We start from the raw sequence: 25,545 nt of genomic DNA on the forward strand, positions 1-25,545 counted from the left end.
CCAAATATTTGAGATGGAGTTACTCCTGTCCCGTACATGCGGACACGTCCATGTGTATCTTCTCCCATCACTTTAGTAAATACCTCCTCTCGAAATGAATCATCTTCTTCATCTTCAGGCCTCTCCTCCAAATAATCATTGAATTGACTCTGTCAATAATAATTAATTTGGTTAAAGAAAATGTAATAAACTAATATGAATGTATAAATACATAATATATATGTATAAATTATATTGTACTTAGTTACTTACTATAATAGCCGCAACCTCCTCATCAAAAGTCTCAACTTGTTGGCCTTCATTATTCTTTGTTTTCTTTGCTCGTGTTTTCGTAAACATGGTTAAGCGATCAGTTCTCTCTCCTCTGCCCATCATCTTAATAGCAAGAAAATGTTGTCAGCATATAGTATTTTATTGGATGTCGTTGAAGAAACAAAATTGAAAATGGAAGTACATAAAATTGAAGAAAATGTTGTCAGCTTGTGAGGTTATACTAATAATCTAAATTTGTTCTAGAGAGGAAATGTAAGGTTGTACAGAGATTAGCTATGGAGCAAGCATGAATAATACAAAATTTGATCATGAACCATTCATACTCATGCATATGCATATAGCTAGGTAACTGTGAAACAAATATTTACCACTTGATACTTAAATTTAAAGTAAAACTATAGAGGATATTTACTAAGTAGACAGACATAAACGATCCATGTATAGATGCATCCAACTTGGTATATTTAAGCAACCCAAAATGTACTGCAAGTTCTTGGAAATTTTGATAGGATTTGAAATATACATGAATTCATATTTGGCTGAATAAGGAATACATGGATAGAGATATGTAACCGTGAATATTCCCCTTGGCAATTTTTATTGCCAAGTTCAAGGCATTTTCAAGGAATAAGGCAATCAAGTATCTCCAGGAATATTAGTAAGGATCAGATTATAATCTTCCACAATTAATTGGACTTGGAATCTGTATAGCTTTATAACTTTTATTCATGATTAGAAAATGAAGTCAAGTTTTTTAGTTCTTGCCTTAACCAATAGTGAACCTGGTTTACAATATATGTGGTGATCACCGAGACAAAACATAAAAAAAGAAGCTACTGAAAAATGAGGATCCCAAACCTTGACAGTTCCAAGAGAGTAGTCTCATTCAGAACTCGTAGCTGCACCAGGCCAGCTACCAATGCCTTTTTCAGAAGTGGATGACACAGCCTGAGTATCCAGTGTTGTAGAGATAGAGAGAGGAACAACTGGATTGGATTTTACGTGGTCGCCCACGACAGCCCCCTCCTCGGCCAGCAGTCGAAGCAGAAGGACGACTTTTCTTGGGTTTGGAAACACCCACTTTAGAAGCAAGGGTGGGCAAGGACTCAGAAGGAACAGTCTCCATTGCTTTTTACTTCTTGAGTTAGCGAGTTGTCTCAGCCAGAGCATCCTCTAGTCGCTTGCGAACACGAAGGTGTTGAAATTGATTAGCTAAGGTAGCCAAGGAACCCAAAGGTGGAATTGGGTGAGAAGCGCCCGCATAGAAACCATGGGTAAGAGGATCTGTGGTTGGGAGGAAAGGAGGTACAACAACTTGAGTATCCAAGATTGGGATAGGATTGGGAAGGGGATAAAAAGATGAGAGGGTCGGGTCAAAAGATAAGGGATGGGCTGCAGGGAATGGTTTGAGGTATGGTTCCAGGTGGGTGGGGTCTAAAAGCATCTCTTGACGGGCCAAGATGCTTTGGAGTAAAGCAGGATCCGAAACATGGCCGAAATGCAAAAGTGAGGTAAAAGGGTCAAGAGGTGGAAGTGTTTGGTGTTGGAAAGTAGGGTGATTAGGATCAAATTCCTGAGGCGGAACAACCATGTCAGCAAGTGAGAGTGAGATGGCTAACTGCATCTCTTCCACGTCAGGAGAGATTGGATGAGGTGGCGTCGGTGGAGTGAGGGGTTGAAGCCAGTCATCAACAATTGCCTTACCCTTATCAACAGATTTAGAGTGAGATGGACCTGCTTCAGCTGATGTGTCACCAGTAGGAGCAGAGATTGGTGGATGAATAGGTACATCTTGCCACCCGTTGTGCTGTGGATGAGTAGCGATTGGTGGAGGAACAGTCATATCTTGCCACCTGCCTTGCTGTGGTTGGGCCAGAACTAGGGCTCCCGTTTGAGGCAAAGGATTTCAGGGCGTGGAGCAGTAGTTACCATTCTGATTATTCCGGCGATCCACGTACCGATTACGGCGACTTTGAAAGTACTGATTCTGAAAAAGATCCCAGCTGCGTTGACTATCAGGTGGAAGTCGTCGGAGTGGAGGAACAGCCATCCAAGGACCCATCTTATCCGAAGAAGGATGACGATGAAAAGTACGAGAATGAATTGTGTGGCCCAGACGACCACAACGGAAACAAAAATCAGAAAGCCGTTCATACCTGAACTCAGCCCATGTAGCCTTACTCTCATTGCGGCTGAACCAAAAACCTGGGGACAAAGGGGCTCTAGAATCCAACTAAACCCGAACACGAAGATAACCTCGCCTACCAGTAGGAGCATCTGGATCATCAACAGTCAGAACCTGGCCCACTTGAGTGCCCATCATCCGAGCATTCTCTTCAGTCATATGACCTCGTTGGAGGCCATGAACTTGAACCCAAAAGGAGATTAGGTGGATTAGAATATCATCAAGGTGGCAAGTCAGAGGCCATGGGTGCAACGAGAAGCTACAACCCATAACTGACCAGGGACCTCTCTCAAGAAGCTGATCTGCAACCGCTGCATTAGGAGCAGTGATGGTGAAAATAGAACAACCACTAATAAGCTCCATCTGAACGCGCCCAATCTCCAGCCATGCAGTAGTAAGTATGCGAATAAGAGTAGGGGCATTCAAAGTACGATCAGAGATGACCGTACCAACTAGCTGAGTACCTTGATTTTGGGTGGGTAAGGGGGAGGGTAAGTGGAGATATAGTTCTCCCCCAATCACCTCTTCTTCAGAAGAAACCGGAGGAGAAACTGGTGGAGAAGAGAAAGTCTTTGGGGGCGAGGGGATTGATTTGGAAGGGGAAGGAGCCATAGTATTCAGATGGTTGAGGAAGTGAGCATGAGAAGTGTTCGAGGGTTTGAGATGGGGATATATAGCCATGGAAGGCAGACTCATGCAATCCATGCAAACCATGCAAACTAGAATGGAGTGACACGTGGAATTGTAGGGAAACAAAGAGTAGAGGTAGGGATTACAGATGGAAGAAGAGGGAAGAACAGGTGTTTAAACAAAAACAAGCCAAAAACGGAGGTGAAATGCATGAAGAACAAGTGTTAAGAGGGATGATAAAGAAGAGGCATGTACTACTAGTAATGATTACAAGGAAGAAGCTGATCAACATTGAAGATGTAACCGTCAAAGAAGAGTCAAGAAAAAAGGAAGAGAAGGGAGAATGGGTCAAAACTGGAAAAGAAAACAAAAAGAAGGGACAAACAGCACTAGCTACAGTGCCGGGGATGCACTAGCTACAGTGCCGGGGATGCACTAGCTACAGTGCAGATTGCTCAGTGGGAGCAAGAAGCTCTCATCCTAGAGAGAGAAAAAAGAGCAGCTTAATAGTTACTATAAGTTGAGTGTTTAAAGTAAGATCCTACTATTCTTAGTCTACATGCAATCTTCTTTACCCAACCCCACCTTCTATTCCTGCGGCCCATGCCAATCCGATGCTACTTGATCTGACCCTCCCAACCTTAATCCCTAATTTCACTCACCCTGTTCCTTTTTATGATCCCCTTCTACCAACTGATGTTCCAGCTTTCGTCCCAACCCCAGATCCTCTTCACTCAGGGTTTTATGGGGGACCTTCTCAATCACTTCCTCCCTTGGGATCCTTGGTTACCTTAGCTCATCAATTCCAACATCTTCGTGTTCGTAAGCATCTGGAGGATGCTTTGGCTGAGACAACTAGGCAGCTGAAAAAATACAAGGCAATGGAATTACAGGAACCAGAGACCCTCCCACCTACCTCTCACAAAATCACTGCTTCCGAAGCCAAAAAGGGGAAATCAACTCTTTCAGTTTCGGGTCGGGGCAGCGGTCGCTGGGGTCGTCCTCGCAAAGCCGCATCTACACAGCCTATCCCATCATCCTCTACTACTGATTTCCAGGTTAGTGGTGGCATCTCTTCATCACTTTCAACTATTCTGGCACCTCCTCTCCACTCTGGGTTTGGTAATGGTCAGGCTGTGTCTTCAGTGGAGATGGTTTCTATTCCAATGGTCATGAGTACTTCTACTGTTGCACCACCAAGCATTTTGGTTCCTCTTGTTTCATCCAGTGCTGATAAAGGCATAGGTAGCTGGCCTGGTGCAGTTACAGGTGCGGAATGAGGCTCATCTCTTGGAACTGTCAAGGACTCGGGTCATCTTTGACAGCAAAGGCACTTCGACGGTTATGGCGTAAGTATGACCCTGAGATTATCTTCCTTATGGAAACTCACCAGAAGGAGCAGATAGTCTCTTCTTGGAAAACTCAGCTTAAGTTTGACAACTACGTTGTAGTTGACCCTGTAAATACTAGCTCTGGGGGCCGCTCTGGGGGCTTAGCCATTTTGTGGAACTCCTCTGTTCAAGTGTCTGTTTTGCATAATACCCCTAATGTCATTGACACTATGGTGTACTTTGTAAATGAGGATTTCCGTTGTAACATATCTTGGGTGTATGGCAACCCTAATGAAAATAAAAAGAAGTTGTTTTGGTGTTACATGTGTAGATACTTTTCAGCTCGATCTCTACCTTGGCTTTGTTTAGGGGATTTTAATGATATTCTTTGGTCTGATGAAAAATGGGGAGGCTGTCCCCCTCAACAATGGAGAATGGCTTTTTTTTGTAATTTCCTAAATCACACTGGTCTCCGTGATTTACACTTTCAGGGCCCTTGTTATACATGGTTTCGTTTTCAGCATAACCAACTGGTAATGAAGGAAAGATTGGATCGTTGTTTAGGCAATGCTGAGTGGTGCTCTGCTTTGCCTCAGTCTCAAGTTTTCAATTTACCGATTGTCGGCTCTGATCACCGACCCCTACTGTTTGATTCTCATCCAAAGGAAACTCACACCCCCAAAATTTTTCGTTTTGAACATATTTGGACCTCAGCAGTCTCTTGTGAACAGATCATTGCTGCTGCCTGGGTATCTGCTCCAACTAACCTTGCAATGCCTATCTGGGTGGCCAATCTTAAGGCTTGTCAGAAATCCTTATCCAGTTGGTGCTTGAAGACTTTCCCCAACTCTCATAAACAAGTTGATAAGCTGTTCATCCAACTCAATCATTTACATAAGGATTAAATTATGTTTAGTCCCTGTACTATGACTCTTTTTTCGTTTCAGTCCCTGACATTCTCAATTAATCTGAAAAGTCCCTAATGTCAAAATTTCCGTCTGATTGGTCCCTCCGGCGTCAAATTAGGAGTTGGTCTTAGGTGAAATGTCCAATATACCCCTATGTTATTTCTTTTTCCTTTTTAATTCCTTTTTCTCCTTTTTTTTTCTTTTTCCTTTTTAATTTCTTTTTTTTCCTTTTTAATTTCTTTCTTTTCCTTTTTAATTTCTTTTTTTTTCCTTTTTTTCTTTTTTCTTTTTCCTTTTTAATTTCTTTTTTGCTTTTTTATTTTTCATTTTTCCTTTTTAATTTCTTTTTTTTCCTTTTTTCTTTTTTCTTTTTCTTTTTTAATGACCATCGTATCCTGCTGCATTGGTAGCGCCACGTCGGCGAACCAATCCAGATCGACCCGCAACCCCAATTCTTGTTCTCCACGCCGGCGGCCCTCTTTTTTTTTCTTTTTTCCTTTTTAATTTCTTTTTTCCTTTTCCTTTTTTTATTTTTCTTTTTTCCTTTTTAATTTCTTTTTTCCTTTTTCTTTTCTTTTTTCTTTTTCCTTTTTAATGACCATCGTATCCTGCTGAATCGGTAGCGTCACGTCAACGAACCAATCCAGATCGACCCAAAACCCCAATTATTGTTCTCCACGCCGGCGGCCATTTTTCTTTTCCATCATTATTCTTCTTCTTCACTTCTGGTTTTGGTAAACTTGGCCATCAAAAATCATCATTTCAACCAGACCCAAAATCCAAATCACCATTCTGAGCAAGACCCAAAAACCTCAGGGTCTGAAAAAATGGTAGTTTTCAGTGAAAAGTTTCCAAATTGAGGCTTGATGTGGAGAGAGAAAGTGAGATTTGAGTGGGAGAGAGAGAAGTAGGCTGTGAAAACAAGAGGGGAGTGGTTTAGCGGCGAATTTCCGAGTTGATTGGGATCTGCTTGTGTTTGGGAGATGGCGTCGGCGACGATGGAGGCGAGGGCGGATCCTAACAGAGGGAGATGGCTTCAGAGAAGGTGAAGAAGTGATCGATCAGCTCCTAGCCTCTTGCTTTTGCTCGATGTCCATTTCTGCACCGCCAAGCTAGGTCTTTGCTGAGTTTGGTTTCAATTTGGGGAGAGAAACAGATGGATTGTGGAGTTTGATCGGAATGGGATTGGTGGGTTGAGAAAGGAGAAAGTAGGCAAAACGAAAAGAAGAAAAAAAGGAAAAAAAGATATTAAAAAGGAACAAGAAAAAAATAAGAAAAAGCAAAAAAGAAATTAAAAAGGAAAAAAAATTAAAAAGGAACAAGAAAAAAAGAAGAAAAAGAAAAAAAGAAATTAAAAAGAAAAAAGAAAAAAAGAAATTAAAAAGGAAAAAGAAAAAAAAAGGAGAAAAAGAAATTAAAAAGGAAAAAGAAATAACAGAGGGGTATATTGGACATTTCACCTAAGGCCAACTCCTAATTTAACGCGGGAGGGACAAATCAGACGAAAATTTTGACGTTAGGGACTTTTCAGATTAATTGAGAATGTCAGGGACTGAAACGAAAAAATGGTCATAGTACAGGGACTAAACATAATTTAATCCTTTACATAATAACTCAGTCCCTGATGCAGGCTCTCAAATTCGGGATGTTACACAACAGATTCAAGATTTATGGGTGCTAGAAGAAAATTTTTGGCATCAACAGTCAAGAATTTCTTGGTTAAAACTTGGTGATAACAATACCAAGTTTTTTCATCAATCCGCTACTCAACGAAGACAACGTAACCGGATTCTTCGTCTTCGAAATCCAAATGGTTTGTGGCTAGACTCTGACTTGTCTATAGCTGATACTTTTCTTCAGTACTACAAGCAACTGTTCTCTACCTCAGGACCAAGAAATTTGGCTGACATTCTTTTGCTTGTTGACCCGGTTGTTACCCCTGCAATGAATGATAATCTGTTGGCTCCTGTAACATTGGACGAAGTCAAACAAGCCATGTTTGGATTGGGGGCTCTTAAGGCTCCTGGACCAGATGGCTTCCCTGGCATATTTTACCAAACTTATTGGAGTATTGTGAACTCAGTGATTCATCAAGCTACCACCTCTTTCTTTCAAACAGGGAATCTTTTATCTGAGTTAAACAAGACTTATCTGGTGCTGATTCCGAAGGTTCCTCATCCAGAGCATGCTTTTCAGTTTAGACCAATTGGGTTGTGCAACTACTCCTACAAAATTTTGTCTAAGGTAATGGCCATTCGCTTGAAGCCCTTTATGCCGGATTTAATTTCTGAAAACCAAGCTGCCTTTGTCTCCGGTCGACAAATTCAAGATAATGTGGTCATAGCACATGAAATGTTTCATCATTTGAAGCTTCTTCGAAATTCTGGAATAGGAGCTCTTGGAATGAAATTGGACATTACAAAGGCTTATGACTCTGTGGAATGGGATTTTCTTCATGCTGTGCTTGTCAAGTTGGGTTTCCATGTTCATTGGGTTATGCTTATTATGAACTGTGTTCGTTCAGTTACGTTCTCTATTTTGGTAAATGGAAAACCGTCTGCTTTCTTCACTCCTTCTCGTGGGTTACGACAGGGGGATCCCTTATCCCCGTATCTATTCCTGTTTGTGAGTGATGTGTTATCTACTTTGGTTCAGAAAGCTTGTGATGTTCAATGGCTTATCCCTTTACAAATCACACCCTCTGCACCGAAGATCAGTCACCTGTTATTTGCATATGATTCTTTGTTCTTTTTTTAAGCTACTTCAGCTAATGCCTCTCTTCTTTTGTTTCTCCTACAAACTTATGGCAGTGCATCTGGACAGCAGATTAATTACTCGAAGTCTTCCTTGTTTTTTAGTCCAAACACAGATACTTCTCTGATCAATACTATTTCCGCTGCTTTGAGAGTTACTTCTGTTACAAGCCCTGGGAAGTACCTCGGTCTCCCAACTATTTGGGGGAGATCGAAAGTCTCTGCTTTGGCCTATGTAAGAGATGCCATTAATCGTAAACTTTAGAACTGGAAGTGTGGATGCTTAACTCAAGCTGGCAAGGAGATTTTAATCAAGTCCATAGCTATGGCAGTTCCAGCTTACCCTATGATGTGTTTTCAATTTCCCAAAACTCTGTGTAATCAGATTAATTCTATGGTTGCTCAATTCTGGTGGAGCAACAGAGGCGACTCTGGTATTCATTGGCTGAATTGGTCAAGGCTAGGCTTTCCTAAATGTCAAGGAGGCATGGGATTTCGTGATCTTCAAGACTTTAATCAAGCTCTCCTAGCCAAGCAAGGATGGCGTATTCTTACTAATCCTACAGCTCTATGGGTTCGTGTTCTTAAGGCACGGTATTTTTCTATGGATACTTTCTTCACTACTAGAAAAGGATCCTCTCTTTCTTAGCTTTGGTCTAGTATGCTTCATGGAAGAGATCTTCTTAAGCCTAATGTGGTGTGGCAGATAGGAAATAGAATTAATATTCCAGTTTGGGATTCGAACTGGATTCCTCAGCTTCCTGGTATGCATCTTACAACATCATCTCCCTTTGATCATATGTTGCAAGTATCATCTTTGATTAACTGGACATCACACTCTTGGAATCTCTCAACTATTGTGGGGGCTACTACATTCACTCAAAGAAAAGCAATTCTGTCCATTCCTTTAACATCTCCAAATAGTCGAAACAGATTGATCTGGCCTATGGAAAAGACAGGGATTTATACGGTCCGCTCGGGATATCATATAGCTCACTCAACACATCCAGTCCTCACTACTTCTCATCCTTCTTCATCTTCTACTATCAACCCCCTTCTTTGGAAGCTTGTTTGGTCCCTTAAATCTCTGCCGAAAATTAAGCATTTCATTTGGAGAGCGGTTTCTAACTTTGTAGCCACTAAGGCCAATTTGTTTCGTAGGAAATTATCAAAAGATCCTCTGTGTCCTCTGTGTCATCTCTTTCCCTAAACAATTGAGCATCTCCTTTTATCTTGCCCTTGGACTCTTAAAACATGGTTCCTTCATCCTTTAGGTTATCGCCCTCCCTTCATCAGCTCACTACTTTAGCTAAATGGTTTCTCCACTTATCTTTCCCTTATTCTATTTCACTTACAACCAGGTGTAGTACTTTTACACATATCAGTTTCTTGCTTTGGAATATTTGGAAACATAGATGCCATTGTGTGTTTAATGACGCCCAACCTAACTCTGCATTGGTAGCCTCTCTCTCTTTTGCTGCATCTTCTGAGTTCTTGGGTCTTGTTTCTGATAGTTCCATTCCAAATGCCAATTTGCATCGACCTGTGCGTCCTCCCCCTAAACCGAAATGGCTTCCTCCCCTTCCTACTCAGATTAAGATAAATATTGACGCTTCTTGGACAAAGGAGGGTTCTAGTTTAGCTGTTGTGGCTAGAAATTCCTTTGGTTGTCTTGTTTCTGGACTGGCTACGTTCACTTTTGCTGCTTCACCACTAGTTGCAGAGGCTTTGGCAATCCGATTGGGTGTACTCTTGGCCCTTTCATTGCGAGCTTCTCATTTTCTGTTTGAAGTTGATTCTCTCCAACTTATCAATCTCCTTTCCCATTCCAGTACATCTATAGATTGGGCTGTGTTGCCTCTTGTGGATCATATTAAAGATTTGACAGTTGATCTTGTTTCTCACAGCTGGGTTTGGACTAGCAGAATGGCTAATCAGGCAGCAGACCACATTGCTTGTTTAGTTCGCAGGAGCAGTGTCCAGCTGAGTGGGTTCAGTTTCCACCTTCCTCCTTCTCTCACATTCTCTTGTATGATGCCAGACATGCTCCGACTTAGTTTTTGGGTTGTCTTGCTTCTCTTCCCTGCTTGTTTTGGGAGGGGTTAGTTTCTTTCTTTTCAGTTTGATTGTTGTTTTCTGTACTCTGGTTTCTTTATTGAATTCTCTTACGTTCAAAAAAAAGAAAAATGAGGGGTTAATCCTGGTTTACCATGTGGTGATGATTAGGACAAAACTTGAAAAAGGAGCTACTAGAAATGAGGATTGTGGGAGTGGTCAACTTTTGTTGCGCTCGCAATTAAGGCGATTAACTCCGCAATTAGTATGGAGATAAATTCCAGTCATGAATGCGGCGATTATTACGGCCTTAACTACAACAATAACTACGCACAATGATTACAGTTATTAATGCGCGATGAATGACTGTTGTAAATGAGTCATGACTAACCGTCGCTAATACAACAATGATTATCATCATAAGTGAGCAAATGAATGCGACCATAAAGGCGGGAATAATGACGGCTTGTCCCCCAAGTAAGTCATCGCCTATATAAAGGCGGCTCGACGTCAAGGTAAATAATCTCATTCCAACCTTTTTACTCCACTCGACTAAGAGAGTTAGTGACTTAGGCATCAGAGGGTTTTCTGCAGGTACCCCCCTCCTCCTCGAGCCGACGGTCAAACTTCGAGTCAAGTCTCCAAAGAAGCTTCTCGATCGTTCCTGGTCAGCTCCTGCTCCAGTCCGCATTCATTGGTGAGTCAAAATCCTCTACGGAATTTTTTGTCACCAATAAGTAGCGCCGTCTGTGGGAAACACTTTTCCCTTAAAAGTGATGGCGGGAGATGCCCCCGACGGGATTCCATTTCTGTCACTGATGACTGGTAGTGACGAAATTCCTTCCTACCATCCTCCAAATGGGTCCATCCCAAACCCCGTCGGTGACCTGAACTTGCCTCCTGTTGATGAGACGCAAAGGCTGAGGCAAGAAATCGATCAACTTCAGAGAGAAAAGCAGGACCGCAAGGCCCGTCGTCGGCGAAAACTTGAAAAAATTCTACAATTTGACAGCGATTCATCAGACGACGATGCCATAGGCGATCTCCGTCAAACCAACAGCGTAGCAGCAAACGCGTGCTATCGGCGTCATCGGGGGAATCCCCAAAGGACCCCTTGTTGAGGGGATGGGAGGCACATCGAATGAGGGGCAAAACTGCGGAACACGATTGGGCCAATCCAAAAGAGCGCGCAACTAATCATGGCGTAAGAAGATGAAGAAAGTGATTGATGCATGCAAACGTGCCGACCCTCGAGAACTCGCGGCCGACATAGTGAGGGACGTCGGTAAGTCTCCGTTTACTGATGACGTCCTCAATATGGCGAAACCTCGCAGGTTTACCACACCCGTGTTCCAAACGTATGACGGAACAATCGACCCAGTGGACCACATCAAGGGGTACAAAAAACAGATGTCCATCGAGACGACCGATGAGAAATTGATGTGCAAGATTTTCCGCTCAAGTCTCACATGGCCTGCGTCGACGTGGTTTCAAGATCTCAAACCGCATTTCATACCAGATTTCGACACATTAAGCCGCGCTTTCATTTCACAATACTTCTACAATCGCAAACAAAAGAAGGACTTGGCGACTATGTTCAACACTAAGCAGAAGCTAGGGAAAAAGGTAGGAAAAATTTTCAAAAGGTTTAGAGCTAAAATGAGCCATGTTAATTGTGATCCCCAATTCGCCGCAATCGCGTTCCGAGAAGGATTGCTTTTTGGAACACCGTTATACGAAAGTTTGTTGCGTGATCCGCCAAAGGACATGGATGGCATCATTACAAGGGTTGAGGGGGAGGTCAGAATTGAAAAAGAGAAAGAAGCACGCGAAGCCCGACTCACTGTCGTTGTCACCTCGAGAGAAGTTGAATGGAACAACACAAAAAATGACATTTAGAGTGACAGAGGAGGGAAACCTCAAGATATCCCCTTGAAGAATGGTTTACGATTCACCCCGTGACCATATACAAAAGACATAATCATGAAGGAATATTTGAGAAGCCGCCCCCCCAACCGGAGGCTAGTGACGAGGATGAGAGAAGTCGATATTGCCGGCTCCACAAGGCAAGGGGGCACGAAATATATAAGTGTCATGGAGTGCGACCAGCAATCCTTACAGCAATGAAGGCTGGTAAACTCCTTCAGTATAAAATGACATAAATTAAGGCAATCAGAGGGTTCATGGAAAAGTCCACATGCCGAAATTCATCTCGAGTAATGGAGAAGGTACGATAATATGGTGACTTCGTTTTGATAAAAAGATGGCACAACTCGTAAAACTCAGGTAAGAAAAATAAAAGAGTTTAAGTGGTTTTTGCACGTGTTGATATCTCATTCGAGAGACTATTGAAATTATGTATTTTGTATTTCTCGCATGAATAAAATCACTGGGGCTGGTTCCTCGAGCAGGACAGTCCCATTAATCTGTATGACTGGTTCCTCAAGTAGGACAGTTGCATTCAATTTGTAGAAACTGGTTCCTCGAGTAGGACAGTTGTTTCGATTCGTAGGAGCTGGTTCTTCGAGCAGGACAGTTGCCTTACTGGTTCAGGACTAGTTCCTCGAGTAGGACAATTGCCTTAATGGTTTGAAACTGGTTCCTCAAGTAGGACAGTTGATTTGATTCGCAGGAATTGATTCCTCGAGTAGGACAGTTGCCTTAATGGTTCGAAACTGGTTCCTCGAGTAGGACAGTTACGTTTGATTCATAGGAGCTGGTTCCTCGAGTAGAACAGTTGCCTTAATGGTTCGAAATTGGTTCCTCGAGTAGGACAGTTACGTTTGATTCATAGGAGCTGGTTCCTCGAGTAGGATAGTTACCTTAATGCTTCGGGTGGGATGGCGTGCCTCGCCGAGACCCAGGCGGGGGTGGGATGATGGACCTCACCCTCGCTACAGGCGAGGGTGGGACGAGGTGATGGATTTTATCCTTGCAGGACGTGGAGGATATGCAATTGGTAATGAATCCAACCCTTACAGGGAATGGGGGTAATCCCGCCCTCAGAAGATGATAAGGAGCAATGTCACTACTAAAAAAAACTTCAATTGCTTCGCCTTTTTACTTCGGCGACAGTTGCCGTCGCAATTGACACCCTATTGCTACGGAAAATGTTCCGTCGCGATTAAGGCTTATCATTTGCGACGGAAAATCTTTGCCGTAGTAAATTTGTAGTCAATTGCGACGCCGTTTCCTCTTGCCGTCGCAAAACTTATTTATATATGTACTTTACAAAAAAAAAAAAAAAAAAAAAAATTACGGAAAGAAAGCCGTGGCAACACATAAACGTCACCGTATTACTCTGGCGGTAACCCAAATAATTTTCCCTCCGTTTTTTCTTTTGTTTTTTTGGCCAAATGTCCTACTAACAAAACACTCAGCCCTAATTCTTTTTCCCTCTTTTTCCCAAGGTCTCAAACATCACCGCGCTCTTTCTCACTCTCGCCCAAACATCACCCTCTTTCTGAGCTCCGGAACCTCACCGTTCCCGTCGTTCTAAACATTCTGATAACCGAATCTTCTTCTTACCATCAGCTTACAGGTGACTCTTTCATTTTCAGCTTTTGGTATAATTTCGCTCTTGGTTGTATTCATGTTCTGATTTTGGTTCTGTATGGGATGTGATTGGGAAGAAGATCTAGTCTGTTGATTGCAAATTACAGTAGCTTTAGGAGGTAGCTAGTTGGGTTGTGGATCTTGGTTTTTGATTGTGTATATATGCTTTGCAGCTCCTCGAACGGGAACCTACCGAGGTATTTGGGCAATGGCGTGCAGGCCTACTTCTCCTATCGAGTAATCATCAAGGTAGTTTTACTTGATTTCGTCATTTTATTTTGCTGTTAATTGTAGATTTTATTGGATTTAGGTTAGGGTTTATGGCTCGATTTGGTTTTGTTGATTGCTTAGTTGACAATAGATACTTGGTTGATTGTTAGCTTAGAGTTGTTTCTATATATTCTTGGGTTTTGTTCGAGTCAAATGATTGGAGCAGGACTTGCTGAAATTGAATTAATTTCCAGAATAAGTAAAACTTGAGCTGGTGTGATGGGACGGCAGTTGAGGGTAGGCATTACAAGTCTATACGAGAGTCTCAATTTGATATAATTATAATTAGATGGGTACAATTCTCATCTCGCAATTTGCCTGAGCTTATTATTAAGCTTTATGCTAGCCTAATGGGTTGAGAGGTTGTTCTATTGGTTTGATGGGATTGCGGGTGTCACAGGGCAGTCTCACTACCCCTTTAGGAACTACCAAGAGATAGGCATCCTTGACTAGTCTTATGCCTGAAGTAGTCTTATGTTGCAAACTATTTTGCACTATTCTCCAAATTTCTCTAGTTTCATTGACTAGCTTGGAATTGGTAATTGCATCGTTGGGTCACAGGCTACAAAATGGTTTGATTTTTCAACTGTGATTTTATAGTTTTGGGACAAGTGTGGCTTGCTTACTTTTGCATGAATTTGCTCATTGAACATAAAACTTACCGTATATGATATGCTTTATTATTTATAACTTGAGCTTAGTCAATATGACCCTTGCTAGTGGGATGTTTTGGTCAAATGCTACCAATTGATTGGAGCAGAGCTTTTATATTGCCTTCAGATTAGGCATTATATGGGGATTGTGTTTGGTTGTTCGAAACCTTGTTCTCGTATTCCTGTTTGTGCTTTTTCAGGGGGATGGTTCATGAGATTCCCTTTTTAGTTGATATTCATGGATCAAGCAAGCAATCTAAATGTGTTCTTGTATGTGTGCTTAGAACATGCATTATTTGTTCAGATATAGAATTGAACAACAGTTTAATGTAAAAGACCAAATATTTAGTTTGTTCAGCTTATCTCTTCAAAATCGCATACTTGATGCTAAATTGTGATTATAAGTTCAGTACTCACCAAAACTATAGGAATTGTTCAAAAGAAAGGTCTTAAAATCTAAATGTTACTCTAGGGAGTTAGTCAATACTGCATTACCTAGGTTGAACCTTTGAATTAGAATAAAAAGAAGAAAGTGATTATTGTATATAGTTATTCTATTCCTTTTCAGATACATAATTGAGATTTTTCTTTCTTAGCCTCTTATCAATCCTAATGCCTCCATCCAAAATTGTAAGCTATGTACATCAAAAAATTGCTTCAGTTCCACTAATCATTATAGTTTAGTTTGGGCCATAAATCTTTACGATGTAATGGTGTTGAATGAATTGATCTTTGTGGACAGCAATATATTATTTTTCTTTCCTGAAAAAAAAAAAAAAAAAAAAAAACTTGGTAGGGGTGATAGCTTTTATGAGATGTCAGCTCTGCTCCTATAGAGAAACACTCTATACGTAGGTCAAAATCAGGGCAAGAATTGCACTTGATTTGGATCTTCCCCGTAATGTCTTTATTGCAATAATTGTAGTGATAAGCCCTTTTTCCTTCACTCTTCCCCTGGCCTGGGTCCAAAAGAGTACAGAGAATCAGAAACAAAACTTAAAGAAAACAACAAGACAACTTCTTCAGAATTCTCATCTCAGAATTCTTCAGAATCATGTATAGATTTCGTTGCATTCACAACTTCATTTATACATTCAATCAAAGATGCATTTTTGTTATTATGACATTCTGTTCATATATTTGTTATTATTCAATGGTCTTTTGTTGTACTTGACATTCAGTTCTTGTGGTTCAATGTTGATATACACGCAGCAGCAGGGTCTCTAGTTTTAAATCGGTTTCTTTTTCCATTACTAGGAATCGCTTCCCATCTCTGACTTCAAGACCTGGACTCTTTCAAGTTTCCTATTCGGTAGGTTATATCATTGTAATACTACCGTGACTCTTCTTCTTTTTATGGTTGCCTCAACAATGTCATAGATAAATTTTTACATTCTTGGATTTTAATCAATAGGTCCAGTTTAATTGTTTGGGTAGTAGCTTTTTATTCATTGTGCTTCTGTAATGACAAGCAACACTCATTTTATTTTCTGCTGCAGTTTAAAACATCCATTAGTTTAAAACATCCATTAGTTAAAAAGGCTGCTCATCTTCAAGTCAGCAGTGAAGAATTTGGAATTAATTTTGGCAATCCAAAGCCAAGAGCTTGATATTACCAGGTTAGTACTTCATCCCCATTTTTATATTTCTTCTGTTTTCATTTATTATGGAAGAAGTACTAAGTTTATCTGTGGCAATGTAATATGGCTATGCTATTTTTTTTTATTGATGTACATTAGTCTTTTAGAGTTGACACTTGTTTATCTTAAATAAAAAGACATTATTTAATTTACGTAAAATATAACTTGCACAAGACATGCATACATATTCTGATGTAGCTTAATGAAACCAAGACAAACTTCTAAATAATGGAAAAATTCATTAACACAAATATGTATAATAAATAAACCTTTAGCCTTTGACATACATAAACTTGACTCAATGTTTTGTTTGATTGATCTAGAAAACTTGCATCTCACTATGGATAAGAGTTGGATAAACTTAGGCAACAGATGGTCAAAGAGGGTAGTGTTAAAGATCGAATTTTCCACTCTTTGATGGGAGATGATGGTCATGGGTATTGTCGTACTTTTGGAGCTGGTGTGCCTCGTAATCTAGTATATCCAAAGGAATCAAATATATCTCAAAGCACAGATGATCTCGTACAAAAAATCACTGAACAAGTGCGTCAAGAGTTTCAACTGCAGCTTCAGCAACTACATGCTCGAATTGATTTTCTGCAGAATAAGGACAGTAGCACATAGTCTCCTAAACAGGTTGAGTACAAACTTAATATGCAGATATATGGTTTATAAATTAGACTTTTGTCAATTGTATTACTACTTGCACTAACTTAAATTTATTATGTGTATATATATGTATTATATATTTCTTAGGTTGCTGATGCAACTAGCAGGCATGAAATTTTGAGGGAGTCTATAGGAGATGAAATAACTCCGAATGCAAATAGTGACCAGCCATTGTTGGAGCAGAATTCTCCAGTAACATCCCCTTCACAAAATGGATCTGAAAGGGTAATTCTCTTATAAATTTAGGCAATTGCAACAATTTTCTTATATTAATTGTTTATATTGCTCTTACATATTGTATTTCTAGTTGGTGCTTGACATTATCATAAACATGAGTTATAATTGGCTTGCTTGCAAATGGTTGTTGTTTCAGGCTAGTTATTGAGGTCTATACTTATGATTTTTTATGTCCTTTCACTTGGAAATTGGTTCTGTTTATGTTGCAAATGTTTGATTATGTATTTGTTTGTGACTTTGAGCTCTGTAGCTTGTTGTGGTTTTTCACCGAAGGATATTGATGAACTTGTTTTTGCTGTATGGTTGTTGAGTATGATTAGATCTGTGATTTTTTTTTTTTAAAGATTGTTAGTTCGTTCAAGTTGATTTACTACTGGGTCAGCTTGATTTTGCCTTTTTGAAATTTACAGTTTGAGTAAAGAAAAAGTATTTTCAGATGAGGCTAGGAAAGTTATAAAGCCATATGTGGATGATGTAGGAAGATATGTTCTGAGCTGTGTTTTTGAAACTGTTTTGTGGTTTGGTTTTCAAAATTTAGATGGACTTTTTGGATTGTGCTTCATTATCTGGTTTGTGGATTTGATTAGTTCCATGTGACTATTTCCGTTGAAGCCATATTAATAGGTGTTGCTTTGTTGATATATTTATCTCAAATGGTTTTGTTGTCTATTTGGGTAATGATGAAGCAGCTATATTTTCTGTGATTCCAGCTACCGTGTAACTAACCTCAGCCATATTAATAGGTGTTGCTTTTCTTTTCCATTCATGAAAGGCTTTTCATTGTTTTGGTTATGATAGATTATTGTTTTTTTTTTTTTTTGAAAGGATGATAGATTATTGTTAACAGCCCCTAGTTGTGTTATACTACTTGCTAAAGATGATATTGAGTTGAGATGATCTTTGAATATATGAGGGTTAGTTGTTTTGACTATCTGACTATTGATTGAGGTTCATTAATGTCTTAATGTTTTTTGTTTTGTTTGTACAGAAACCATCATGAAAGAGTGTGCAATTTGTTGTCTATCTTGCCTATTGGACATTAAGCTAACATTGGTTTTTATATGTTGATATTACAGGTTCTCATGGCAAAAAGAGCAAAGCAAATGAAAGCAAGTGCAAAGCTCACAAAATGACAAAGTAAAATGATGCACTTGTGATTGTTGTTTTATTTTAAGAGTGCTTATTATAATGTTCAATACTTACAAATGACATTATTTTCACTTTAGTATTTGTATTTGAATATGGTACAATGAGTCAATGGATATGTTTAAGTATATTATTCATGAATTAATGTTATTTTGATTTAATAGATCCAAATATTTAATATCTTAACTATTATTATTATTATTCATTTGTTTAATTTTGTGGAAATGGGCTAAATAATAATAAATAAATAAAATTGGCATTTGCGATGGCGATTTCAGCGTCGCAATTGGTATGAAAATATATAATTTCATCTATTTATTAAAAAAAATTAATAAAAAAATATAAATATATTTGCGACGGCAAACTAACCGTAGCAACAAATTTGGCGGTAAGGTTTTGGCGGTTATTTTGAAAATGTATGCATTGCGACGGCATCATAGCCGTCGCAAATACCTCCACATGGACTACCCTGATGAAGACTTTGCGACGGAAGCTTGTGTAGCAAATCGCCGTCGTAAAATAATAACTGAAGCGACGGCAACAGTTTTCCGTCGCAAATACTTTTTGCAACGGAAATTTACCGTCGCAAATGGATCTTGTGACGCCACCTATTGCAACGCTAACATTTCCGTCGCAAATGCTCAATTTGCCGTCGCGAAAAGTATTTGCTACGGCAAAATGCTTATTTGCCGTCGCAAACTGCCGTCGCAATTGAAGTTTTTTTTAGTAGTGTGTGCAGAGGAAAACCTTCCTATACAATTTGGTTTCAGATCTTCCAATACATAGTTTTTGTTTAAACGACTCTATGCCCCAGATATTGGCTCTCAATTTCAAATTGTCCACCGTATTCTGCTTTTCTTTTGTTTTTCTTTCTGAGCATCTGCGAGCACAAAAAAGAAAAACAAAGGGGCAAGTAGGGGAATGAAATATACATCAAAGCCATTTAAACGCCGGTGACGGTCATTGAGGCCGCTGTCATCATCATCTAGGCTGACGTCGAGGTGGGCGCCAACATCGAGGTTGGCGCCGTCGTCGACGTTGGCGCTGAGGTTATTGAGAAAGACGTCACAAACATTGAGGTGGGCACCAAAGTCGAGATTGACACCGACGTCGAGGTTGGCATCCAGGTTATTGAGAAAGACGCCTATGCCGACGTCGAGGTTATTGAGAGGGGAAATTTTTAACAATGGTGCACGACAAATAGGTGACTCTGAACTTCAGTATATTAAGTTTCAAAACAATCATTTTGGTACATATACTTGTAATCTCGACACACTTCTAGTACATGACGTCAATAATACCGTTAACTCTATGCCATTATTCATTTTTTCTAAGGGTAATTTAGTATTTTCTACTCTCTCTCTCCCCCTCCCCCTCTCTCCCTCTCTCTCTCTCTGTTTCTCTGTTGGAACTTCGACCTGTAGTCTGCACTACTCTCACAAACCCAACTGACTCATGACCTCACCTTACACACTTCCAGCTAAACAAAACAAAACACAAAACCTCAAACTAACTTTTGTAGTGGGTACTTCCGATCACCTTCAACCCCAAAAGCCAAAATCCAGACCCATTTGGGACAGAAGTCCCGATCTTTCCTTCTCCGGCGGTAATGGCAGCAATGGTACCAGTGGAGGAGGTAGCGGCGATTGGAGCTGCGAAGATGAGAATGAAGAATTGAAACCCTCGACGTCGTCGTTTTAGGGTTTTGGGCTTCTGGGAATAATTCTGAATGGATGGAGATCGAGAGTCGCCGCCAATCCACAGTTTCCGTTCAAGGTTTTGATGGAGCAAGTAGTCGGAGTAAGCTCCTGCGACATGGCTTCCCAACCCAATTTCGACCTCAACGAGCTCGATTTCGTCTTCTCAACTCTCGTCATCGTCGACAATTCACATGGGTGTGAGCAGCAATCTGAGGTACCAGACATTGAATGGGGTGGAGTATGTTTTGGGGACTGCGCCGGGCTCATTCTCTCTTCCGTTGCTACTGTTATTGAAGAAGCTTTGTGGGTTTATGGTTTGATTTTGATGTGATCTTGCATAACTCAGCTTTGAAAAGCTTTCTTCTTCTTCTTCGATCTTCTTCTTCTTGTACAATGAAGGAAGCACAGAGAGAGAGTTAGAGAGAGAAGGAATGAGAGAGAGAACGAGCTGATTCCTTTTTTTGTTTTTTGTCTTTGATATGCTAAAAGTAAGCATATAATTTAACCCTACAAATGTCATCGTTAGTATATAGTAAATATGGATCGTTCTATTCCGGGGATTGAGGGTACACCTATCATTGTCAAACAAATAAAGAATTAAAAATAAAAACAAAGTATAATATTTACAAAAATATATACAAGTAACGAAAAAGGGGGGTTTTAAGAGTTGGTTTACGAAAATAAAAATAAAAAGAAAGAAAATATACAAACACTTATACAAGAATGAAACATAAGAAACAAATATCAAAACCAATTCCATAATCAAATTCGATTCAACCCTACAATTGTTCTTCCAAGTCATGAGAAAGAAGTTGATCATGTAAAACATTTGAAGCAAATGATTTCCCATATTTTACTTTCCTTTACTAATTAACCTAAGTGAAAGCACCTAGATCAATCCTATCAAATATGCAATCAAAGTCTAGAAAGCTAGCTAATCAAGACATGTTCAACGCAATAAACAAGAGAAAGGTTATCAACTTAAGTGCACAACCTAGTATGAAAAAGTTCATCTATTTGCAATCCTTTTCAATTAAATTCGACTTTTGTCCAAAGCCTTTACTACTTTTGATTCAAGTTCACAAAACTATTAGGTGAATCATAAACTTAAATCTAGCATCAATTACATGCATATATCCTAAGTTGGCCACCAAAGAACATAAACATATAAAAGTTTTCTGTAAAGCAAATTTAATTGAACAATCTCACAAAAGCAACTTAGAATCACAATTATAGGAATCAAAAATTCATTCAATCATAAGAATTCGGATTTAAACTTTGTTCAAATATTATTGTCAACTAGAAACAATTCCATGAAAATCAAACAAGGTTACAAAGAAAGAGGTTGAATTACACCGTGAGATGGAGATGGGGATAGATGCTTGGCGTTTGGATTCTTGAATCTTGGAAGCAAGTCTTCAAGGTGGAGGATGGATGATGATGCTCACGGCTCCTTCTTCTTCCTTGCTTGAAAACCGTGGATTGCACTAGAGGATGGAGAGAGGTTTGACATTTGAGAGAATTTTCTGAATTATGAGGTGGTGTGTTGTGGTTTTGTGTTGAGAATGCTCCTATTTATAGGATGATGGCAACTTAGTCTCCAAGTCTTCAAGATTGATCCACACAGCATTAACCAATAAGATAATGTCACGTCAGCTCTGCTATGTCATCCAACCAATTAAAAAGCTCCAAAATCAATCCCTAATATATTGTTGCTGATTTTCCCATGATTTAATATGATTTTATTCACAATTTTCGGCCAAATATCTAGGCATGAACCTAGACAATGTATCTGGATGCATTTTGGACTTTTTCTTCCTTAAATCTCTCCATGGCTTTATCCTTAATGTTCTCTCCTTGATTTTCTCTTGATTTTCACATTTAAAATTGCAGCTTTTATTCTCTAATTTCAGCCAACATATCTTGAGGGAATTAAGGAGCGAATCTGGACTTGTTTTGAGCCTTTTCTTGTTGCACAATCCCTTGAAACTCTCCCTTGATATTCTCAATGTAATCTCCTTGATTTTCACATTATCTCCATCATTTCCCATGGCAAAAATCAGATTTAATCTCCCATAATATCTCTCACGTCATCTTCAAGTCATGTGGTCTCCTAATGCCTTCAGGTTTCCTAGCCTCATCAGGATTCCTGCGTTGACTGGGATTTCTAGTTGGACCAGGAAAACTCCATTTCTTCATTTCAGCTCATTTCTGCATCCCTTGTGCCTTGCCTTTGTCATCTCCAACGTCTCACATCCTTCTCATGTCACTATGCCAACAAACCCATCAGACGACAGACATTGACTGTCGTCTGATATGAAGAAAATCTGTCGTCTATTAAGCTGATATCTGATTAGCGTTCAGACGACGGTCAACGCCCGACGTCAGAAGGTGATGATAGGAGCATAAAATGCGACGTTTATAATGTTTAAACCCTATATTTTGCTAAGTTATTTCCTTTATCTTGAGCAATTTAACTTAGTTAGTGTTTTACAGGTGTAAATGGAGTCTCAAAGTCTAAAAATGGCTAAGGAAAGCACAAGTGGCGCAGAAATGGAAAGAAATGAAGAAATGGAAGTTTTCCCAGTTTGACTAGGAAAAGGAATCCCAGTTGAAGTAGGAGTCTGAAGCTGACTTGGACTAGGAGTCCCTGTTGAACAAGGAAACCCAATTCTACTCAGATAAGGAATACTAGTGTGACAAGGAGTCCCTGTTGGATAAGGATTACTCAAGAAGGTTCCGGAAGAGTGTAGAAGCATCTCGGAAAAGGAAGCAGTATTCAACTAGGAAACCTACTTGCATATGGAGTTCTATTCATACTAGGAGAGCCTTGGAACGTTCATGAAGAATCTAGAAGTCTCAAGAAGATCATATGCCGTGCACATGGAAGAGGAAGTCTCAAAGAAATCGGATTTCAAAGCATTATGGAGTTTGGATTTCTAGTTGAGTATGGATTGGAATTGCCGTGAGATTCTTGAAGGTTCTAGGGAGTTCTTGACGTTTCATTCTTCAACAAGGCATGGAAGACATGTGAGAGGCATGTGATGTGAAGGAAATTCGAATTGGACTCAAGTTAAGCTTTAAAAGTCAAATCCATTACAGATTCGGATTACTGCCTGTGCAGATCAGTCAACTTCAACGGAGCATATAAAATCTCTCAGAGCTCAGAAAATTATGATCTTTATATGGTTGGAAAGCTACAGATGTCTAGTTTCCAGAACATTTTACAGCTCAGCAATAGCTATTTTATAGAGGAAGTTATGGTAGTTTTAGTGCACTGAGGTCAAGACTGCCGGAAATCTGCTTTGTGCCAAACAAGTCCTAGATCAACAAGAACTTGGAGAAGTCAAGTAGAAACGAATTGGGAGTGCCTTGAGACGTTCTCCTATATATACTTAATGTATTAGACGTCTCAAGGTTAACAATTTTCTCCACAATTTCGTATTCTCACTTGGTTGCTCTTGAGTTTCAGGTTTTCGTTACTTCAAGTTCCTAGCCGTGCCATCCTCCATCCTTGCCGTGATCTTCACCTTGTGCCACCACCTTGGAGCTGCTTTGGATCTTTGGGACGTGTCTAAGGGTTGTTCATACCATCTTCCCTATGCTTTTCTCACGGTTGTGTGTTCTTGTTGTTAGAATTTCTGTTTTGATTTTCTTTGTGTAAACCGAAACTTATGAACATGTAAACTGATTTTTGAGTGCAATTTTGATGGTTCTTTTCAATGATTGATGTGTTTATGTGATCTTGATCTTGCTTAGTTGCCGAATGTATGGAATGATAATCTGATTTGGTGCTTCATTATATGTAACGTTCTTGTGGTTGCAAACATAGGAAGACTTGCATGTAACTTGCTAGTAATTAGGTTTGATGCTTTGTGAAACCTAATTCGAAAAAGTAGTAAAGGCTTGCTTTGAGTCGAAATTTGGTTATGCATGTGATGATGAGTTGACTTGCTTTGAGTGCTTGGATTTGCATGTCTATTGATTCTTTCTTGAACTTAATGATTTGAAAACGGGATTTTTCAACACAGTTGCTTTGAGTGTGTGATATCGAACTTTTCAAAATAAAATTGATTTGGTGCTTTGCTATTTCGATTTAACTTAAGAAAGAAAGTTAAAAGGGACAATGGTTGCTTTGATCTTTGTGTCTTGGTTGATAGCTTTCCATGGTAACTAATAAAGATTAAGGGATGCATGAAACATGGATCTTGATTGGTTCTTGATAAATTGTTCTTCGAAAATTCTTCTTTTCCCACCTTTGTATAGAAACGATTTTAATCTTTTATTTGTTTTCGAAAATTTTTTGTTTTCAATCTTCAAAAACCCCCCATCTTTATGTTTTCTTGTTTGTGTAAATAATTAAAATTAACTTAGATTTTTAGGTAGCATGTTAACTTAGAAAATAAATAAAATAATAAAAAAAAAATGTTTTTAAAAATTCGTGAATAGTGTCTCCGTGAATAGTAAATATGTGTTAGTGTTTTCTAGGAATTAATTTGGTGGTTTTTAGGGATTTGTTTTGTGTTTTTTAGGTGTTCCTTAATTTAAGGGATGCTTTGGTTTTTTTTTTGGAAAAGTAGTTAGAGTTAGTTTTGACTTAGGATTCCTTGTTTGACTTGGTCAAAAATGTGTTTTCTTAGAGATTAAGTATTCTAATTAAATAATAATTAGTAATCCTTGTTGTATATGGATTCCCTATGTGATATGGATTTGTAAATTGTGTATAAATAGGAATGGGATTCCAAAACCTTTTCTAACTTAGTTTTCTCTCTTATTTTCGAATTGCCTATATATACTTGTGATTTTGGTTTCTTTCTCTCATTCCTTTGCTCTCTAATTCGTAACATGTATGTATGCTCTCCCTATAATTCTTTGTTGTTTCTTTGTTTGATCGAAATTTGTGCATACTTGTTAATTTGTAAAATATTTTCGTGTGAACTTGTATATGTTCTTATAATTGTATAAATTTGTATATTCTTTGTTTTTAAATTGTTTCTCACATGTTAGCACCCTCAATCCCCGGTTTAGAACGATCCCTGCTTACTCTATACTAACGCTCGACATTTTCAGGGTTTAAATTGGCGAATGCTTTTGCACGTATCAGGTGACTCAGACGACAGACACCTAAAAAAAATCTGTCGTCTGAGTGTGCCTAAATATGCACAAATTGTAAGTATATGTGGTTAGATATAAAATAAAACGACAGTCAAATGTTGTTGTTGTCAAACTCTAGCAACAGACTTTACAAATAATCTATTGTCTGTTTTAATGTGAGACGACAATAAAATGTCGTCTGAATGTGTAGAATTTTGAGTTTCTTTAGCAAATCTGTTGTGTGAACTTTATTAAAACAACATCTACGGTGAGTTATCTATGGATTCTGGTTGTTTCAGACAACAGAATTTTGCTTGAATTCTGTTGTTTGATGTTCAGTTATTATGCTTTATATGTTGTGTGATTTGGTTTACAACCACAGAATTTGGCTTCAATATATTGTTCTTTTTTTAATGAAGCAACATACATTCAGAAACCTGGAAACC

At 39.2% G+C, this 25,545-nt stretch overlaps 1 protein-coding gene and 2 long non-coding RNA genes across 6 annotated transcripts; 2 read left to right on the forward strand and 1 right to left on the reverse strand.

The window, feature by feature from the left end:
• On the reverse strand, positions 1–1,602 carry LOC133708649 (uncharacterized). Its single transcript, XR_009845935.1, has 3 exons — positions 1,132–1,602; positions 253–375; positions 1–149 (listed from the first exon to the last, which is right to left on the reverse strand). It is a non-coding gene; the product is annotated as an uncharacterized LOC133708649 (long non-coding RNA).
• A 9,745-nt stretch (positions 1,603–11,347) lies between these two features.
• Positions 11,348–12,034, forward strand: LOC133711558 (uncharacterized). The gene has a single exon (XM_062137663.1). It carries the CDS (start codon positions 11,348–11,350, stop codon positions 12,032–12,034), a length of 687 nt encoding a protein of 228 aa, XP_061993647.1.
• Positions 12,035–13,176: 1,142 nt separating this feature from the next.
• Positions 13,177–18,470, forward strand: LOC133712363 (uncharacterized). 4 transcript variants are annotated; one of them, XR_009847311.1, is made up of 7 exons: positions 13,177–13,676; positions 13,864–13,939; positions 15,826–15,925; positions 16,130–16,232; positions 16,577–16,889; positions 17,010–17,147; positions 18,236–18,470. It is a non-coding gene; the product is annotated as an uncharacterized LOC133712363 (long non-coding RNA). The 4 variants fall into 4 exon arrangements; XR_009847312.1 differs by having other exon boundaries at positions 15,829–15,925; XR_009847313.1 differs by having other exon boundaries at positions 15,832–15,925.
• The last annotated feature ends 7,075 nt before the right edge of the window (positions 18,471–25,545 follow it).

This window comes from Rosa rugosa, chromosome 5 (genome assembly GCF_958449725.1).
Source record: "Rosa rugosa chromosome 5, drRosRugo1.1, whole genome shotgun sequence".
NCBI lineage: Eukaryota > Viridiplantae > Streptophyta > Magnoliopsida > Rosales > Rosaceae > Rosa > Rosa rugosa.